This window comes from Stegastes partitus, unplaced genomic scaffold (assembly GCF_000690725.1).
Source record: "Stegastes partitus isolate 25-593 unplaced genomic scaffold, Stegastes_partitus-1.0.2 Scaffold717, whole genome shotgun sequence".
Classification (NCBI taxonomy): Eukaryota; Metazoa; Chordata; class Actinopteri; family Pomacentridae; genus Stegastes; species Stegastes partitus.
Window position 1 is genome coordinate 314,331 of NW_007578448.1, and position 16,645 is coordinate 330,975.

At 41.6% G+C, this 16,645-nt stretch overlaps 1 protein-coding gene across 1 annotated transcript in view; it reads left to right on the forward strand.

Moving 5' to 3' along the window:
* The window catches only part of sptbn4b (spectrin, beta, non-erythrocytic 4b), an 86,543-nt gene that overhangs the window by 61,400 nt on the left and 8,498 nt on the right, over positions 1–16,645 (forward strand). The window contains exons 23-34 of the mRNA XM_008291105.1: positions 6,208–6,471; positions 8,797–9,021; positions 9,937–10,026; positions 10,128–10,406; positions 10,604–10,734; positions 11,109–11,313; positions 12,561–12,806; positions 13,294–13,428; positions 14,085–14,329; positions 15,270–15,408; positions 16,072–16,156; positions 16,266–16,462. Of these exons, the coding sequence (XP_008289327.1) occupies positions 6,208–6,471; positions 8,797–9,021; positions 9,937–10,026; positions 10,128–10,406; positions 10,604–10,734; positions 11,109–11,313; positions 12,561–12,806; positions 13,294–13,428; positions 14,085–14,329; positions 15,270–15,408; positions 16,072–16,156; positions 16,266–16,462 (2,241 nt within the window). The remainder of the gene's footprint in view (positions 1–6,207; positions 6,472–8,796; positions 9,022–9,936; positions 10,027–10,127; positions 10,407–10,603; positions 10,735–11,108; positions 11,314–12,560; positions 12,807–13,293; positions 13,429–14,084; positions 14,330–15,269; positions 15,409–16,071; positions 16,157–16,265; positions 16,463–16,645) is intronic.

Genomic DNA, 16,645 nt, shown 5'->3' on the forward strand with positions numbered 1-16,645 from the left:
TTTTTTTGCCGTGCAGAGTTTCTTTGCTTCTGTCTGAACTTGCATTAAGTTCAGATCAGATGTGAAACTGCAGCGTAATGACACGAAACCCATCAGTGTTTCCTTCTCTGTCGTCCTGAGGCGCTCTCAGCTTTCTGACGCTGTCCGCACAAAAACAAAAGTACAAGATAAATAAAAAGTTCTGTCCTCCTCTTCTGCAGTCAGAGTGCTGCTTTTACAGCGGCGGCGGCGGCACTTTGGCGGTAGATGGAACAGCGTTCTGCTTCCAGCTGCACTCTCTGCAAAATGTGCCGTCGGTTGTGTGTTTGTACAGAAAGTGCAGAACTCTCCAGCCTGGACGTTATTAGCCAGAGGAGGCTGCTGTGTGGGTGAAGGCTCATCACAGGCTGCAGCCACCGACCACTAAAACCACAGAAAGAGACGTCAGGATGGATGGAAATGTGTTCAAAATGTCCCACAGTGAACATAAGACGAGATCACTTCATGGATCCTTCAATGAAATGTACATTTCACCGTGTGTTTAGTAAGAAAAAATAGACTTTGTTTGGTGGATAAACCTGCTGCATTAAGTAGGAAGCTCGATTTATCATCGCGATAATAAACAACGTTGACTTTAGATTCTCTCTAAGTTGTGGGTTCTTGCAATTTCTAGCTACAAATCTACAAAATCATGTTCTCCAGATGTAAGAGAACATGTTTGTTTGGTGCAGAAAGGAGCACAAATCTTCTTATCGTTTAATTTTGGTGGAAAAAAAGTGATGCCAAAAAAAATCTCAGTTTCCACTAAAATCAGGACACGAGTCGGTCAACCGTAGTTGTTGTTATACATATTTTATGTTTAATTAATATACAACATGTACAATACAATTACAATTATAACTTTATATGTCGGAAAGTGTCGTCGTGGTGATCTTCAGCTCCGTCCCAGTTCCATCGTTCTGCTAATTATTTACACTTTGTGCTTTGTACATGTTGACAGAAAAAATACATCAAAATACTGGAACATATATATAAAAAATGTAAAAATTATGCAAAAATAATTAATTAATTAAAGATAAAAATAATAATAGCAAATGCCTGTCGTAAAAGGCAGATATAAATCATTGTTTTTTTTTTACAGCCGATGTGTAAATTAATGCTTGTTTTACTAGTTTACTACATCTTATCTGTAATATAACGAAACGAGGATAATCTGTAAAATAACATTTTACCATTTTCTGTCTTTAAAAATTATAATTTTTTCAAATAATGGTAAATATCTGTCATATAATGATAATTTTGGCTAATTTAAATGCAAAAAAAACTAATTTTACAGTCAAACAGTGTAAAACAACAAATTACCATTTGCAAAAATACAGACTTTTAAATTTTTTTTTTGATGTGTTCACGTGTAAATGAAGAATTTATTTTTGTGATTTTACTCGTTACAAGTCGGGAATAAATGACGATATTGTGGTTTTTCAGCAGATAACTTGTGTATTCAGCCTTCAAGAAGCCCAGGACTCTCTTTTTGTGTTCGCTGTAAAAATTAACCCGTAAAGAAATGCTGGAAATCAGGAGTGGCACAGATAAACTGGTAAATAAAATGTAAAACCATCTTAAATTAGCAGTAAAATAGAGCAAACTAATTACAATTTGTACATTTTCAGATATTTTATGTAGATTTTTGGGTTGTTTTTTAGAATTAAAGAGTAAATTAATACATTTTTTGTGCGATTTTTGCCAGTTTTTAGTTGAAACTGTATGAAAATATTGTGCTCATGAGGCAGGTGACTCATCCATCAGCAGATAAAATGTGTGAGCATCACTTTTACCGCTTTAAATTTGTAGTTTACTCATTTTTATTTTAATATTTTCATTATTTTAGGTGACTTAAAGAGACAGACTAAATAAATCACTGGTCAAAATCAATGCAACAAAGAAACAGATCCTCAGAAACACTCGATCCTTTAATTCCCACAATGCAACCTGATCGGATCTTTTAATTTGACCCTTTAATTTGCAACTCCGATGACTTTCTGTAAGCTCGTTCTCTTCTAATTAAACCCGTGTGCGTGTGAATGCGGCGGTTTGGCTTCATGAGGAGAAGCCGGAGCGGTTCTGCAGGATCTCGGTTCTGTTGGAGTGTCTGTGAGTAGCAGCTCTGAGCCGGTGGGCTGAAGCCGCTCCGAGGCCCACGCAGAAAAGAAAAAAAACCTCCCACTCAGCGGCAGAAACACTAGAATGAACGCTGACGTAACGCTGGAAGCCACGGCGCTACGGAGGCGTAGCGGCTCCGCTTGTGATTCCACTCGGGTTGTGTGTCAGCGTGGAGACGATGCAGCTTCTGTGGATGTGGAGGAAACAGGCAGCACAAGAATCCTCCTGTAACGGTGGCATTTAGTGGCAGGAATATGACAGAAATCATGTCTTTTTTTTGCATTTAACACATATTTTCCATGCATGAAAAGCAGATATTTGATCATGCATCCTGTGCAGATATTGCAAAATGTTGTATTTTCAAAATAATACCAATTACAGCACTTCCTATACTCTAAAATACACCGTATATAGCACCAAATATGTAGTTTTCTTAGGAGTATGCAGTGTTTTCTAGGCACTAAAAAGCAAAATAATATACTGGGGGACATTTTCTTCAACATTAATTTGTAAAAAGAAATAAAATGCCTTGTTTTGCAAAATAAAGACTCATAAATGTAGGAAATACAGATTTTTATTCAAGGATTCAAGGCCTTTATTGGTCACAAACACAGTTATAAACGGTATAACACGCAGGGAAATGCTTTGGGCACCTGTTCCATATGAAACAATATCCAAAAGATGAATAAGAATAAAGAATAAAACACACCAGAAATAAATAATTTATGAGTATATATATATATAGAGAGAGAGAGAGAAAGGGATCAAAAAAAATAAGCAAATATAAATAAATCAAATGTTCAAACAGTGCAAAAGGAGAAAAAATAAAGAAAATAATAATATTGTATATATGATATACGTATATCTACACGGTAGAAAGTGACCGGTTGGATTGTTTATTGAATCTATTACACATTTTATTTTGAAATACGTGACCTCACATTGAGCGTTATACAGTATAGATGCCTTTCTGTCATTTAATCCTGTTATTGTCTCATTTACTTCTCGGTGCTCCTGGTTCTGCCGTTCGGACCGGAAACCTTCCTAATCGCGTCGCTTCCCGTCATGAGGCGTCTGTAGATTGTTTTTTGCGATAACCTGAGCGGGTCGGGCGGCGGGATGTCGTCCTCTGCGGACGGTGACTCACCCGCTCTGTCCCGGTGAAGCGTCCTGGCAGAGGATGGAGTCGCCTCCTGCCAGGCGCCAAATGTTGGAAAATGTAGTCGTTGGCAGGAAAACGGGTCCGATAGCGGCCTCACAGGACAGCAGCGTAAACGTTTAGCATCTATTGTCAGTAAAAGTTCTGCTGCACAGTTTGAAAAGGCTTCAGTCTGCTGGTGGTTCCCTTCCTGCATCACCAGCGGATCAGAACGTCACTGATCCTGTTAAACATTCACACATCTGCAAAAAAATGGTCATGCATGATTCTGAGAGGAAGAACACAACGACTCCTCCTCTAATGCTACCTTAAAAAATGAGATTTCTCAAAAACTTCAGGATTTATTGCAGTAAAATCTGGTGCACACATTAGAATCTCCGTCGAGGTCAACGCGTGCCGTCATCAGGACAAAATCCTGCTTTTGTTCATGAGTAAAACCTGCAAAACTTAAAACAGAATTTGTCATTTTGTTTTGAGCCTGTTTGCATCCGTTAGCTGCTTAATATCAGCGTGTGAGTTTGTTGCTGGAACTTTAATTCTTTAATCTCAACATTAATAACATTAATTAACATTTACTGGATTGTTTCTGCAGTTTTTTGTTGTTTTTTTATGTTAAACACACGTTTCAAAAGCTCGACCGTAACATTAAAAGCCTTTGTTTGAGTAATTGTGCTGAAATATTAATAAAAGTTTTGTTTTTTGGGGATGAACCGCTGCAAGAAGTGATATTCTTGCAGGTCTTTTTTAGAATAATAATTAAAATAATGATAATAGAAATGATAAATTTGATCTGTACGTCGCTTTTCAAAGCACAGAGCTTCACATCTTTACTAAACAGATTTATATAAAAACTAATGCAGCGTGAGAGCGCCAAATTACAAAAATAAATCAATAAAATAATTTTAAAAATAAATAAAAGTGGAAATAAAAGAAGAATAAATAGAATAAAAAAATAAATAATGTGGCAATATTAATCAAAAATAAATCCATAAAAGAAAAAGCTGATAAAAATAGAAATATAAAGACAAATAAATAAAATTATTTCAATAATAATAATAATTTTTTTTTTCATTTTTAATTTTTAAAAAAAATGTAATATTTTTTTTCATTTTTATTTATTTATTTTTTAAATTTATTTTTATAATGTAAAGATAAAATATATAACAAATAATTAAATAGAGGACATGTAAATAAAATGAAAACTCATGTAAAATCCAGAGAGACTCTCTGGTCAGAGTGTGTTTTCAGAAGAGATTTAAAAGACTTTTTTTCCACATCTACTTCTGGTTGCAGCCTCGTTGTCGCTTTAATTCACCAGGAAACCCTCAGAATCTGAACTAATAATACTTTAAATCATTAAGTACACGTCGGTCAGGTTGGGTTTCAAGTTTCATTTCCCCAAACTGTCTTTTTTTTGCAGGTTTTAACGCCTTCCTTTGCTTGTTTTGCTTCTTCTTTATTTTTCTTTGTGTTGTTTTCTTGTGGCTATTTTTTCTGTCCTGAACACAAACACACACAAATACGAGCTGCACAATGAGAATATCAATGGGATGGGGGAGGACGATAGTGTGGGGGAGGAGAGAGACGGAGCAGGTGAACATAAGGGTGTGTGTGTGTGTGTGTGTGTGTCTAATGGGGGCTCAGAGTGTGTTGAGGTACAAAAGGGGGCAGAAATATGAAAAGCAGAGCAGCACGGAGGGGGAGGGGAGGGGAGAGTGTGTGAGGTAATTTATGAGGCATTTTAATACGATGAGGTTTAATCTGTTCACACACACACACACACACACACACACACACACACATAAACCCAGTCCTTCAGTGTCTGAGCATCATTTTCCCAGCATAACATCCAGTGAATGTTTGTAAAGAAGCAGAGAAATAAAACCTCTGTTGTGTTCTGAAGTCGTTTCAGATCATAAATAGTATAAATGTCTATTTATTTCCTATTTGGTTTATAAAATACCAGCAAGTTCTGGTTAAATACACATCAGAGTCGTACCAAAACCCCCAAAATAACCAGATTTTTATTATATTAATTTAAAAAAATGAAAACGTTTACCAATGTAGTGATGTTTCTGCTACCAGGTAACTCTCTGGTGATTGAACCGATGGATGAAATCATCGCAGCGTCTCGTTTGATGATAGTTTAGTTTGTAAAATCAGATGTAAGCATTTGTAGTAAGAGTTGAAGTGAGTTTTCTGATTTGTGTCGACCAAAACTGCAGATATTTGGCGATTATAAAGCTCATTTATAGCAAAATCCTCTCTACATTTACTGATAATGTGAAAACAAGACGATGCATTTTAGGGGTTTTGTTATAATCCGTCTTTAACTCAGCTGTTCTTAAACTAACATTAATTTCTGCTTGTCACAGCCTCATAAAACCTTCATCCTTCTGCCCTTTAATCAGCAATAATCTGATTTTTTATTCTGAATTAACGTGCTCACTAACGTTTGATTTCTACTTTCCAGGTGCTGCGTAGCGTTAATTAACCTGCATAATGATCTTATTATCCTCGCGGGTTGTGTTTATTGGAGCTGGGTGATAATGAAGTGACATTTGGTTGCTTAAGAGGATTTTTTTCCCCCAGTATTTACCTGAGGAAGTGTTAGATTTGCACGTTCTCTCGACTAAATACCCCGAACGTGACGAGATGAGACAAAACGTTAATGGTTTAATTGATCCCAGAGGAAAGTCTTGTGCCGGATGTTGCTCAGAAATGCACATGGTGGTAAAATATTTAACATTTAATCAAAATACTGCACATGAAACTGAAATATGACACCTGAGAAATGAAAACAGTAAATGTTGCTGCACATGATGCACAAACTTATTGTTCAGAGCTAAGTGTCGGATGTTTGTTCCTTCTTGTTCCTCACCTCTGTGTTGTCCTCTGGTCCGGCCCAGGAGGGTCAGCAGCTGATCCAGGAGAAGCCGGAGCTCAGCCCGGTGGTCCGCAGGAAGCTGGAGGAGATCCGGGAGTGCTGGCAGGACCTGGAGAGCACCACTCAGGCCAAAGCCCGGCAGCTCTTCGAAGCCAACAAGGCCGACCTGCTGGTGCAGAGCTACGAGAGCCTGGACCAGAGGCTGGGCCAGCTGGAGGGGCAACTGGCCTACGTGGACCAGGGGCAGGACCTGACCACCGTCAACAAGCAGCTCAAGAAACTGCACGTACGTAGAACCGGGCCGGGGGGAGATTCTGTTTCTGTGAAGTGTTGGGTCTCTTTTTGTGTCACATTTCTGCCAATTTTCTTTTTTTTTTCTTTTCTCCAAATTGCAAAAACATTTTTACCAAAACAATGATTAATGTTTAAGTTAAATATGAACATTTTCATGTCTGGAAGTTGTGTAGAAAAAAACTAGAACATATGTGATGGTTCAAACTCAGTCACATCAATAAGATGCATCCTTTAAATCGTCCTTTATCTCCTCCATGAGCTCCTGGAACATTATGTTCTTGCAGTTTTTGCTGTTTTCTAGCTTTAGTTTAGGTTTTGACCTAAATTGAAGTTATGCTTTTTCTTTCTTTTGCACGTCGAACCGCTTCTTAAGTGATTCACTGATGAGCTCATCTCGTGAATGTTCGAACCAAACATGAACCAAAATGACGTTTCTCACCTGCGAAGCTTTTCTGCTTCTTTTTAGGAAAGTCTCGTCTGCTCAGCGTTCATCTTTGATTTGATGGTTTCTGGAAAATCACCATCAGCAGCTACGAGTTTCATCCCAAGTTCATTTTGTTTTTTTAAGTATTTTTATTATTTTTTTGCCAAATAAATCAGCAGCTTTCATACTTTTACTTTTCAGTTTAAGCTACACTCTGGCAGTGAATCATCACAGAACTCTGCTTTATCTAAATACTGAACCAAATAACCGCTTCGTGTTTTATTCGGTGGTGAGCGGTGACGTTTGTGGAGGGCAGGAAGGTACTTTTCAGGTTGAACGCACAATTTAAAAAGTCTAAACATCCACTAAGAGCTTCCAGTTTGACCCCCGGCGCTCCGACCGACTTCTCCAGGCGTTTGGGTTTCATATTTATTTATAACTTTTTAAACTTGGTCCTGTGTGCCGGAAACTTTACGCAAGACGTGCACATTGTTATTTTCATCTCGACTGTAGAAATAAAGAATGCTTTTGGAATAAATGGCCAGGAAAAACAATGTTTATGTTAAGGAACGAGGGACAATTTGAAGTTGTGCTTTAAAAGTAAAGGTGCTGCAGTTCAGTCGGTGTCACTGCTTCATGCTGCGTTTGTGTTTTGCAAGTGTTTCATATGTAAAGTTTGCAGTACATACAATATACGATGCAAAATCTACAACTTTTACTGCAATGGAGGCTGCAGTGTTGGGTAAAAAACAAACAAGGCCCATTTGCAAGTCGCCCCGGTGCTCCTAGTTGTGAAATTTACCAGCACAGCCTCCAAAAACTGTCACTGAATGCGGTTAAATGGTTGCACAGTGCAGCCCTGACTTATTTAGTTTAATTTCATATTATTATTTACCACATGTGCTCAGTGGTCAGACCTGGCGGAGGACGCAGGCAGCCGTGTGTCTCCTCACATGAAGTTTCTAGTTTCTCTCTCCAGAGCAGATGGCCTTCGTTGTTATTAGTCTTTTCAGAGCAGGTGGGTGTTTGTCGGATGGCTCCAATGAGTCAAGATCCTCTTTTTTTTTTTTTTCTGGGCCATTTGAACAGAGAATCATCTCCTGAGCAAACAGTGAGAAACTGTGATAAAAGCTGATTTTAAGTGCGAAGGCAGGACTGGATTCGTCACTTTCAGCTGAGATGAAGCTGCTCCGGATGGTCCAACATTAATCTCATAGTAGCAGACATGCTGTGAAGCGCTCCTGTGTTTATATAATGTTGGGATGCAGCTCTTCATTTGCCCACCAACCTTGATGCTTTGCTGGAGTCCGATTTATTTAGTTTTTTTGGGGCTGACGCACAGATTCATCCTCTCATCGCTCCACCATTTCACCAGACATCTCTCCTCTCCCACAGCATGCCGCTTACAGCTTCCTTTAACAGGCCGCCATTAGCTCTGCTTTCCCTCATCATCCTCCCTCCAAAACCCAACTCCACTACCCAGCATCCATCCTGGCAAGGGGTACAGTAACCTTCACTACACTTCACGTCTGTCAGCCGACTGCTGTTTTGCTGTTTCCGGTTGTTTTCAGCCTCTTAGGTGCTTTCATGTCCGTCTTTTCTGGAACGAAGACACTATTTGCTGATACAAGTAGATGTTTCATTAACTTTTATCCTACATTTGTTATTTATTCTTGTGGTAAGTTAAGAAAATATATAATTTTGGATCCAAATTTTGCAAGACACATCCAAGAACTCTTTAAAAAACAAAAAATCAACAAACAGCATTTCTTTTCATCTCTCTCTCATACCATTTTTATCATTATTTCATACCTCCTCCACCCGTTGCACCGTCGCTTCCTCTCGCCCGCCTCGCTTCCTGTCTCCCGCCTGATTGGATGGTTTCCTCCTCAGACCATGGAGAGCCAGATGGAGGAGTGGTACAAGGAGGTGGGGCAGCTCCAGGTGCAGGCGTCCTCCATCCCGCAGCAGACGCAGGTCAAGGAGACGGTGGCCGAGCGACAGGCCGCCGTGGAGGCCCGGATGGTGCGTCTGATCGAGCCGCTGAAGGAGAGGCGACGCATCCTGCTGGCGTCGAAGGAGGTCCATCAGGTCGGACGAGACCTGGAGGACGAGATTGTGAGTTGAAGACGTGATGTTGTTTGACTGTTTGAAGTGACACTGAGTTTAGATGCAGCTTTGACAGACTCCTTTAGACATATCTACGGCTAAATTAGATTTTAACACGATCAGCTATTTAAGTATATTTAAAGTCTTGAAAGTTGTGGAATCTTTCTATAGGTCGACCTGATGGTTGAAAGGTTGTGACGTTTACGGTTTAACTCATATTTCCGTCTATTTCTACTGTGCTGTACAAATAAAAGCAAAAAACACCACAAATGTATGTACTCTCTGCAGAAAAACACTCTTGCATGTAGATTTCTTGTTAAATAAAAGTCTGTTGAGTCACAATCTGTCGCCAAACGACGTAGCACGACGTGGATCGAGCCTCCGACCCGCTGAAGGAATTAAATGAAAGCGCTTTAATTTGCAGCGTTACGAACTCTGAGTCCGTGGCAACGTTCCCACGCAAAACCACGAGCGGCACGCAGGTGTTTCATCCTGCAGTCGTCGTGTTTCTGCCAAACAGGGGAAGCGGAGCAGCACACTCGCTCTTTAAATCTCCCGTGTGTGTGAAGCTGTTTTCACTGCTAGAGCTGCAAAAAAACGCCACGATTCAGTTTTATTCTGTTTTATTTTGAGGCTACGATGTGCATTCGAGAGCTCAGGTTCAAATCTAGTCTGTTAAACTGAAACATGAGGTGAAGATGAGGCTTTCACTGTCTGGAATCAGATTTACTTAATTGATTAATGCTGGGAAATCACTTTCATCAAAGCATTCAAAGTCTTAGAAATTTGAGCACAAAAATATGTCCTAAAAATATAAACACAAGTAGAAAAGTGAAGACATAAAAATGTACACTATCCATATGGTGTGATAATTATGAATGGAGCTATGATTGCATGTTAATGACTGAGCTGCTGTGGTTGTAGTTGTGGGTGCAGGAACGCCTCCCGATGGCCATGTCTCAGGAGCACGGCTCGACTCTGCAGGCCGTCCAGCAGCTCATGAAGAAGAACCAGGTAGGAAAATGGGAATAACTTCAACTTTATTCATGACTGAAGTCTTCTCACCATCGTTCTGTTCTGCACCACGTCTGAACGCTGCTCCGTCTTCCCTCCAGACCCTCCAGCGGGAGCTGCAGGGCCACCGGGGCCGAATCGAGGACGTCCTGGAGAGGGCGGCCATCATCGCTTCCATACGCAGCCCGGAGGCCGACTGCGTCAGGGCCGGCCACGACCAGCTGGCCCAGCTGTGGGCTCTGCTCTGGGCCGAGACCGAGAGGAGGCAGCTGGTCCTGGACGCCATGTACCAGGCCCAGCAGTACTACTTCGACACGGCCGAGGTGGAGGCCTGGCTGAGCGAGCAGGAGCTGCACATGATGAACGAGGAGAAGGGGAAGGTGAATCCGTTCGGGCATTTTTAATAAAAACAACAAATAAATTGCTCATAATCAGGGAGTCTATCATCTCATTTTGTTGGACCCCAATCCGAGTCTTTTGCACAGATTTCCACACAGAAGCATGACTGAGAATTAGCGTCTGAGCGCTATTTTTAAAGTGTAACTCGTCCTCGTGCGCCGCTTCCTCCTCCCACCAGGATGAGCCGAGCACGCTGCAGCTGCTGAAGAAACACTTGGTCCTGGAACAGACCATCGAGGACTACGCGGAGACCATCGGCCTGCTGTCGCAGCAGTGCCGACAGCTGCTGGAGATGGGGCATCCAGACTGGTGCGCATGTAAACACGAGCACAAACACAATCTGACAGACGTGTTCGGTCGTCACAGCGGAAGGACAGAAATGCACCTAATCTTTTACTTTCAAACATCAGTCGACAGAAATCGTTTCAATCGTTTATTGGTTCAGTTTGCGGGTTGTGTTTGGAGTTTTAACTGTAAGAGCCACTCTTTTGTGTTTTTATGCCAAATATAATACTGTATTTATGAGAAACTGCTCTTTCAGTTGGCCCTCTAGACACACAAGGCCTCATGTTGGTTATTCAGGAAGTGTCAAACCATTTAGATCGTCGTCTCAAACAAAGCACCAACACATGCAACAGATCTCCCACTTTTTTCCTTTTTTTTCCTCTCCCTGCCTTCCACAGCGAGCAGATCAGCAAGCGTCAGTCCCAGATCGACCGGCTCTACGTGTCTCTGAAGGACCTGGTGGAGGAGAGGAAGAGCCGCCTGGAGCAGCAGTACTGGCTCTACCAGCTCAACCGGGAGGTGGACGAGCTGGAGCAGTGGATCGCTCAGAGGGAGGTGGTGGCCAGCTCGCCCGAACTGGGTCAAGACTTCGAGCACGTCACCGTGAGTGTGTGGACAGATGGCGTCCGGCGGATGAATAATAGATTCAAGAGATGTTTCGTGTTGCTGGAATTAAAATAACACCGGTCAAGTTGTGTACCAGTTTCAAACAGTGTCACTCGTTTACGGCAGGTTTGGTAGCTGCGATATGCTAGAATATTAATCAAAAACGTATGGGAGTCATGACCATCTTCAATGTGACTGATTTTTGTTTTTTTAAGTGTTGAATACCAGTTGAGTTGATCATTTGGAAAAATCTGGGCTCACAGGTAACATTAGATTTTGAGATAAAAGCTCTTTAACAAGTCGAGGTCATGACGATTTTTGAGCCGCCAATCTGTGGATCAAAGTTTAAAGCACCACAACTTGAGAAATAACGTAGCTAGAGTCCTGAAATTTTGCTGACTCATTGATATGCACATGTGCTCTTCAGTGGTGCAACCCTGCTCTGATAGAACAACACAAACCAGTTATGTGAGGGTGAAGATCTGGTCAAACATTTCCATGTTTCTGTCTCCATGAAACCTTTACTGTCCACCCTGAGATGGTGTTTTTGTTTTTAGAGGCATGCTTTATGAGAACAAATACATTAAAATGCTAATTTTTTAGCATTCATGGCTAATATTTGAACATGCATTGAGCAGGTATGATGGTGAAACTACTCCAATAGCCTCCCACCTGGAGGAGTTGTATAATATTGTTACTGGGCTAAAAGATAAATGGTTTTCCAGCTCATGGTGCTTCAAATAGTTTGATGAAAAGTGTTGAGTGTTAAAAGTGGTGCCATACATTTTTAAAGCTCCATTTGTTGTCAGGGTGCGAAATAAAGGTTTTTATATCGGTGCAAATGTGCTCCATCACGTTGCTGGTGTGTGTTGTTCTATCAGAGCAGGGTTGAACCACTGAAGACCACATGGACACATCAGTGAACCTGCAAACTTTCAGGACTCTAGCTACGTTATTTCTCAAGTAATTTAAACACTGATCCACAGACGAACAAAGAAAACGGCACAAAAGTCAAAATGACATGACTCCACCATCCTTAAGAATTTATAACTTAAAAGCTTTGACCCCAAATTTCACACATTTTACTGAATAACATCTATATGCACAGAAACAAAATGGACAAATATGAGATTAACTTTTTTAAAATTTGGAGAACTGAGGTAGAATGACCCATGAAGAGTAACAATACATTTCTGAATGTTGTGCCTCTTTTTTCTTCGTCTTCTTCTTACCTCCACCTCCAGGTCCTGCAGGAGAAGTTTACAGAGTTTGCGTCGGAGACGGGCAGCGTGGGGCAGGAACGGGTGACGGCGGTCAACCAGATGGTGGACGAGCTCATCGACTACGGCCACTCGGAGGCGGCCACCATCGCCGAGTGGAAGGACGGCGTGAACGAGGCCTGGGCCGACCTGCTGGAGCTCATGGAGACCCGCGCCCAGATGCTCGCCGCCTCGCACCAGCTGCACAAGTTCTTCTCCGACTGCAGAGAGGTGAGATAGACACACAAAAATGCATCCTCTTTTTTTTTATTTAAACTGTTTCCTGGTGGAAACTCTTCACTGTGGTTTACAGTAACCGTTGTGGGGAGGACAGCGTAAGAAATTTGCACAAAATGTAAATGAAGTGCTGATTGTGCATCAGCGTCCTTGAAAATAAGCAGCCTAGTTACTGTTCTGGCCCTGAAGAAGGTCATTTTTTGATGCAAGCCGGATTTTAACATTGTCGAACTTAGACAAGAAGGTGTTCTTGTGTAAAAGAGAAACATTCTCCACAGCATATTTTCAAACCCTTCCTGAGAGTTGAATAATTTTATAGCAGCTGAACCTTTAAGTTACACATTTTGGTTGATGTGTGCATGAAAGATATTTATTAAACTGTTCATTTTTCTACAAACCCACACCCATGTTCCATAAAAATCCAGGCGTTTCCACTGCAAACATGTCACGCCTCTGCGCTGCCTCGTGTTCCTTTGCTCAGGTTTTGGCCCAGATTGAGGACAAACATCGGAGGCTGCCGGAGGTTCGGGCTCGGCAGGGCAGCACTGCCAACACCAGCACCCTGCAGAGACTCCTGCACAGCTTCGAACAGGACATTCAGCTGCTCGTCACACAGGTGCAGCAACAGGACAACGGCAGACTTGACCCAGTGATATTCTCTCTTTTACGTGTAGATTCATCCTTCCTTAAGCTTTAACATTCATAAAGACGTGAGGTAGAGGTGATTATTATCATATTAGCAAATATTAAGTTGTACTACATATGTTGTTTTCTGACTGGAAGCGGCTACAAGCTCTTAAAAGCAGAACCGTCGCCTAAAATCCCTGATTTATTTGGACAAAATTTCTGGCACGCTGCTGGTCCATCCCTTAATGCCAATAAAAGCCGCTGAACTTAATTAAATTAGTGTTAATTTGATTACATGAGATTGATAGTAAAAAATCTTTGGTTATTTATGTGTCTGGGTCTGAGCTGCCGTCTTACTCTGCATTTAATTTTGCTTCATCCGGCCTCTGTCATGCACCTGGGGAACGGAGGCTGTGGTACATTTTGCTGGAGAACGATGCAGAAACCACAGCTGCTCTGTGTCGACTCTGGTGACAGAGCCTGTACCATTTGGCCCTGACTAAACACAGCTGTCAGGGCAGCTGCGTTTTGTGCGTCATTCGGAACAAAAACCGTCCCTTTCCATTTTTTATTTTTTAATATTTCCGTTTCTTCCTTTTCCAGCGTAGCTTCTCCAACTAAAATCTGCCCCTCCCGCCCCGTCAGGTGCGTCAGCTGCAGGAGAGCGCGGCCCAGCTGAGGACGGTGTACGCCGGCGAGAAGGCCGAAGCCATCGCCTGCCGCGAGCACGAAGTGATGCAGTGCTGGAAAGAGCTGCTGACGTCCTGCGAGGAGTGCCGAGTGCAGATCACCACCGAGACGGACAAGCTGAGGTTCTTCGGCATGGTCCGAGATCAGATCATGTGGATGGACTCCATCATCTGCCAGATAGGGACGGGAGAGAAGCCCAGGTACCCGGAGTCCGCTAGTCCACGTTAATGTGAAACAGCATGTGTGATATGCAGTACGATTACCAGCATCCCAGGAAATAAACTTAAATCAAGAAGTAGGTTTTGTTTTATTACGTTAAGTTAAAAGAAGAAAGCCGCTGATAAGAGCGAAGAAAACAAGACGAACTGGGATTTGTTAGAATTCTAATTTAATTCTGCAAATCAGAACTAAGAGCAAAAACAGGGATCCATAAAATAAAAGCTCATCGTCTCAACAGAAATATTTATTATTCATTTTAAAGCCCGACTCATGTATCCGTTAGTCGATTTTATCAGTTGATGCTGGCCAATCAGTAATATATATATAAGATTTGAAAACTGCAGCACATGCAGCAGAGTACGCATCACCCCTGAGCAAACGGTGGTGCGGAGTCAAGTGGTGTCTTCACATGAAGCTGTTGGCTAGATTGTGAAGTACATTGCTGGAAAGTTAATAAACAGTGGCCCCATCATTTTCCCTTCCTGACATGTCCATGGAGAACATCAGCAAAATTATCGATTTCAGAATTTTTTTTTGCTCCATAAAATCGACGTCGGCATCATTCCAACAAACAAGCTGTCGGGCTCCAGTGAGCAGCTACTCGTCCCTGTTTCCAGTGTTAGGTTTATAAGAGTAAAAACACTTTTCTTGTAAATAAATCAGGTCATCGGTTTGAACAGAACATAGTGGCCAAAATCAGCAACTCCATAAAACACACTTTGTGATGGACGGTTTCTGTGAGGGACGTTCCAGCACATCTGCATTACTGTTCACGGGTTTTATTAATGAGCATGTTGAATTAGACTGGGATGATTCATTTATTTCTATTTGTCTAGTTGTGAAGCACTGTTTAGCTGTTGTACGGTGTTGTGTTGTAATCGGTAGTAGGCGTGTTAACCGTGCGCTCCGTGGCTCCTGCAGGGACGTGTCCTCGGTCGAGGTGCTGATGAATTATCACCAGAGTCTGAAGAGCGAAGTGGAGGCTCGCAGCCGGAGCATCCTGGAGTGCATCGAGATGGGAAAGACGCTGCTGGCTGCCAGGAACCCTGCAGCTGAAGAGGTGGGAACGAGGAAAGACTTTAATCATCACTTTGACCGTCGCTGCACTGCAATAAAAACGCTGTGAATGAAAATGGGTCACTTTTACTCTACAACTGCTCAACGGAACCCCCCATAGAGACTGTTGGATTTACAAAAAATACTCCAATACAGTCTTAAAATCTTTTTGAGGAGAAATTAATTGCCTTTAAAATACTCACTCTTTCTTTCTTTCTTTCTTTCTTTCTTTCTTTCTTTCCCCTATTGTATTACTTTTAATTTTTACCTTTTAATTTTTATTCCTTATTATTATTATTATTATTATTATTATTATTATTATTATCATTTGTAGTATTTTCTTTATTATCATCAGAATTTATTTATTTATTTTGAAGTACTTTTTTTAATTCCTTATTGCTATTATTAGGAGTATTTCTTTTTATTATTATGATTTATTTACTTATCTATTTTTACATATATATATATACTTTCATACACGGATATTTTATACAAATCCTGGTCTGCTTGGTTAAAAATATTGATGTGAACCAGGAAACTGTGACTAACCCATCTGATTCTGATAAAAACAAGAGTTTAGAAAAACAAAACAAAAACTAGAATTTTTACATAAAACTCCAGATTCATCAGCGAGAACTAACCGGACCTGCAATGTTGTGATTCTCAGATCAAGGAGAAGCTGGACAGGGTGATGGCGAAGCAGCACGAGCTTTCTGAGAAGTGGGACAAACACTGGGAAGTCCTGCAGCAACGTGAGTGCACACGCAGGACGAAAGCATATAAAAACGGCATGTATGCATAGAAACAGAGAAGTTTCCTTTTTTCCCCTCATGAATGCTCGTCTTCTTTCTGCTGCCTCAGTGCTGGAGGTCCACCAGTTCGCCCAGGAGGCGGTGGTGGCCGAGGCCTGGCTCACCGCTCAGGAGCCCTTCATCAACAGCAACGAGCTCGGCGGCAGCGTGGACGAGGTGGAGCAGCTGATTCGCCGACACGAAGCCTTCCGCAAAGCCGCCGCCACCTGGGAGGAGAGGTTCAGCTCGCTGCGACGGCTCACCACGGTAACGTCGGCATCAGTGTGCAAATACAGACACGACATGGTCTAAAAATGATGTTAAAGGCAAACAGCTGGATTTATTGTTTGAGTATACGAGAGCATCTGAGGTGGGATCTTCAGCAGTCGTCTCTATGATTGAACTAGACTGAGAGAAACACGTTATTTATACTGTTTGAAAAGGTATTTA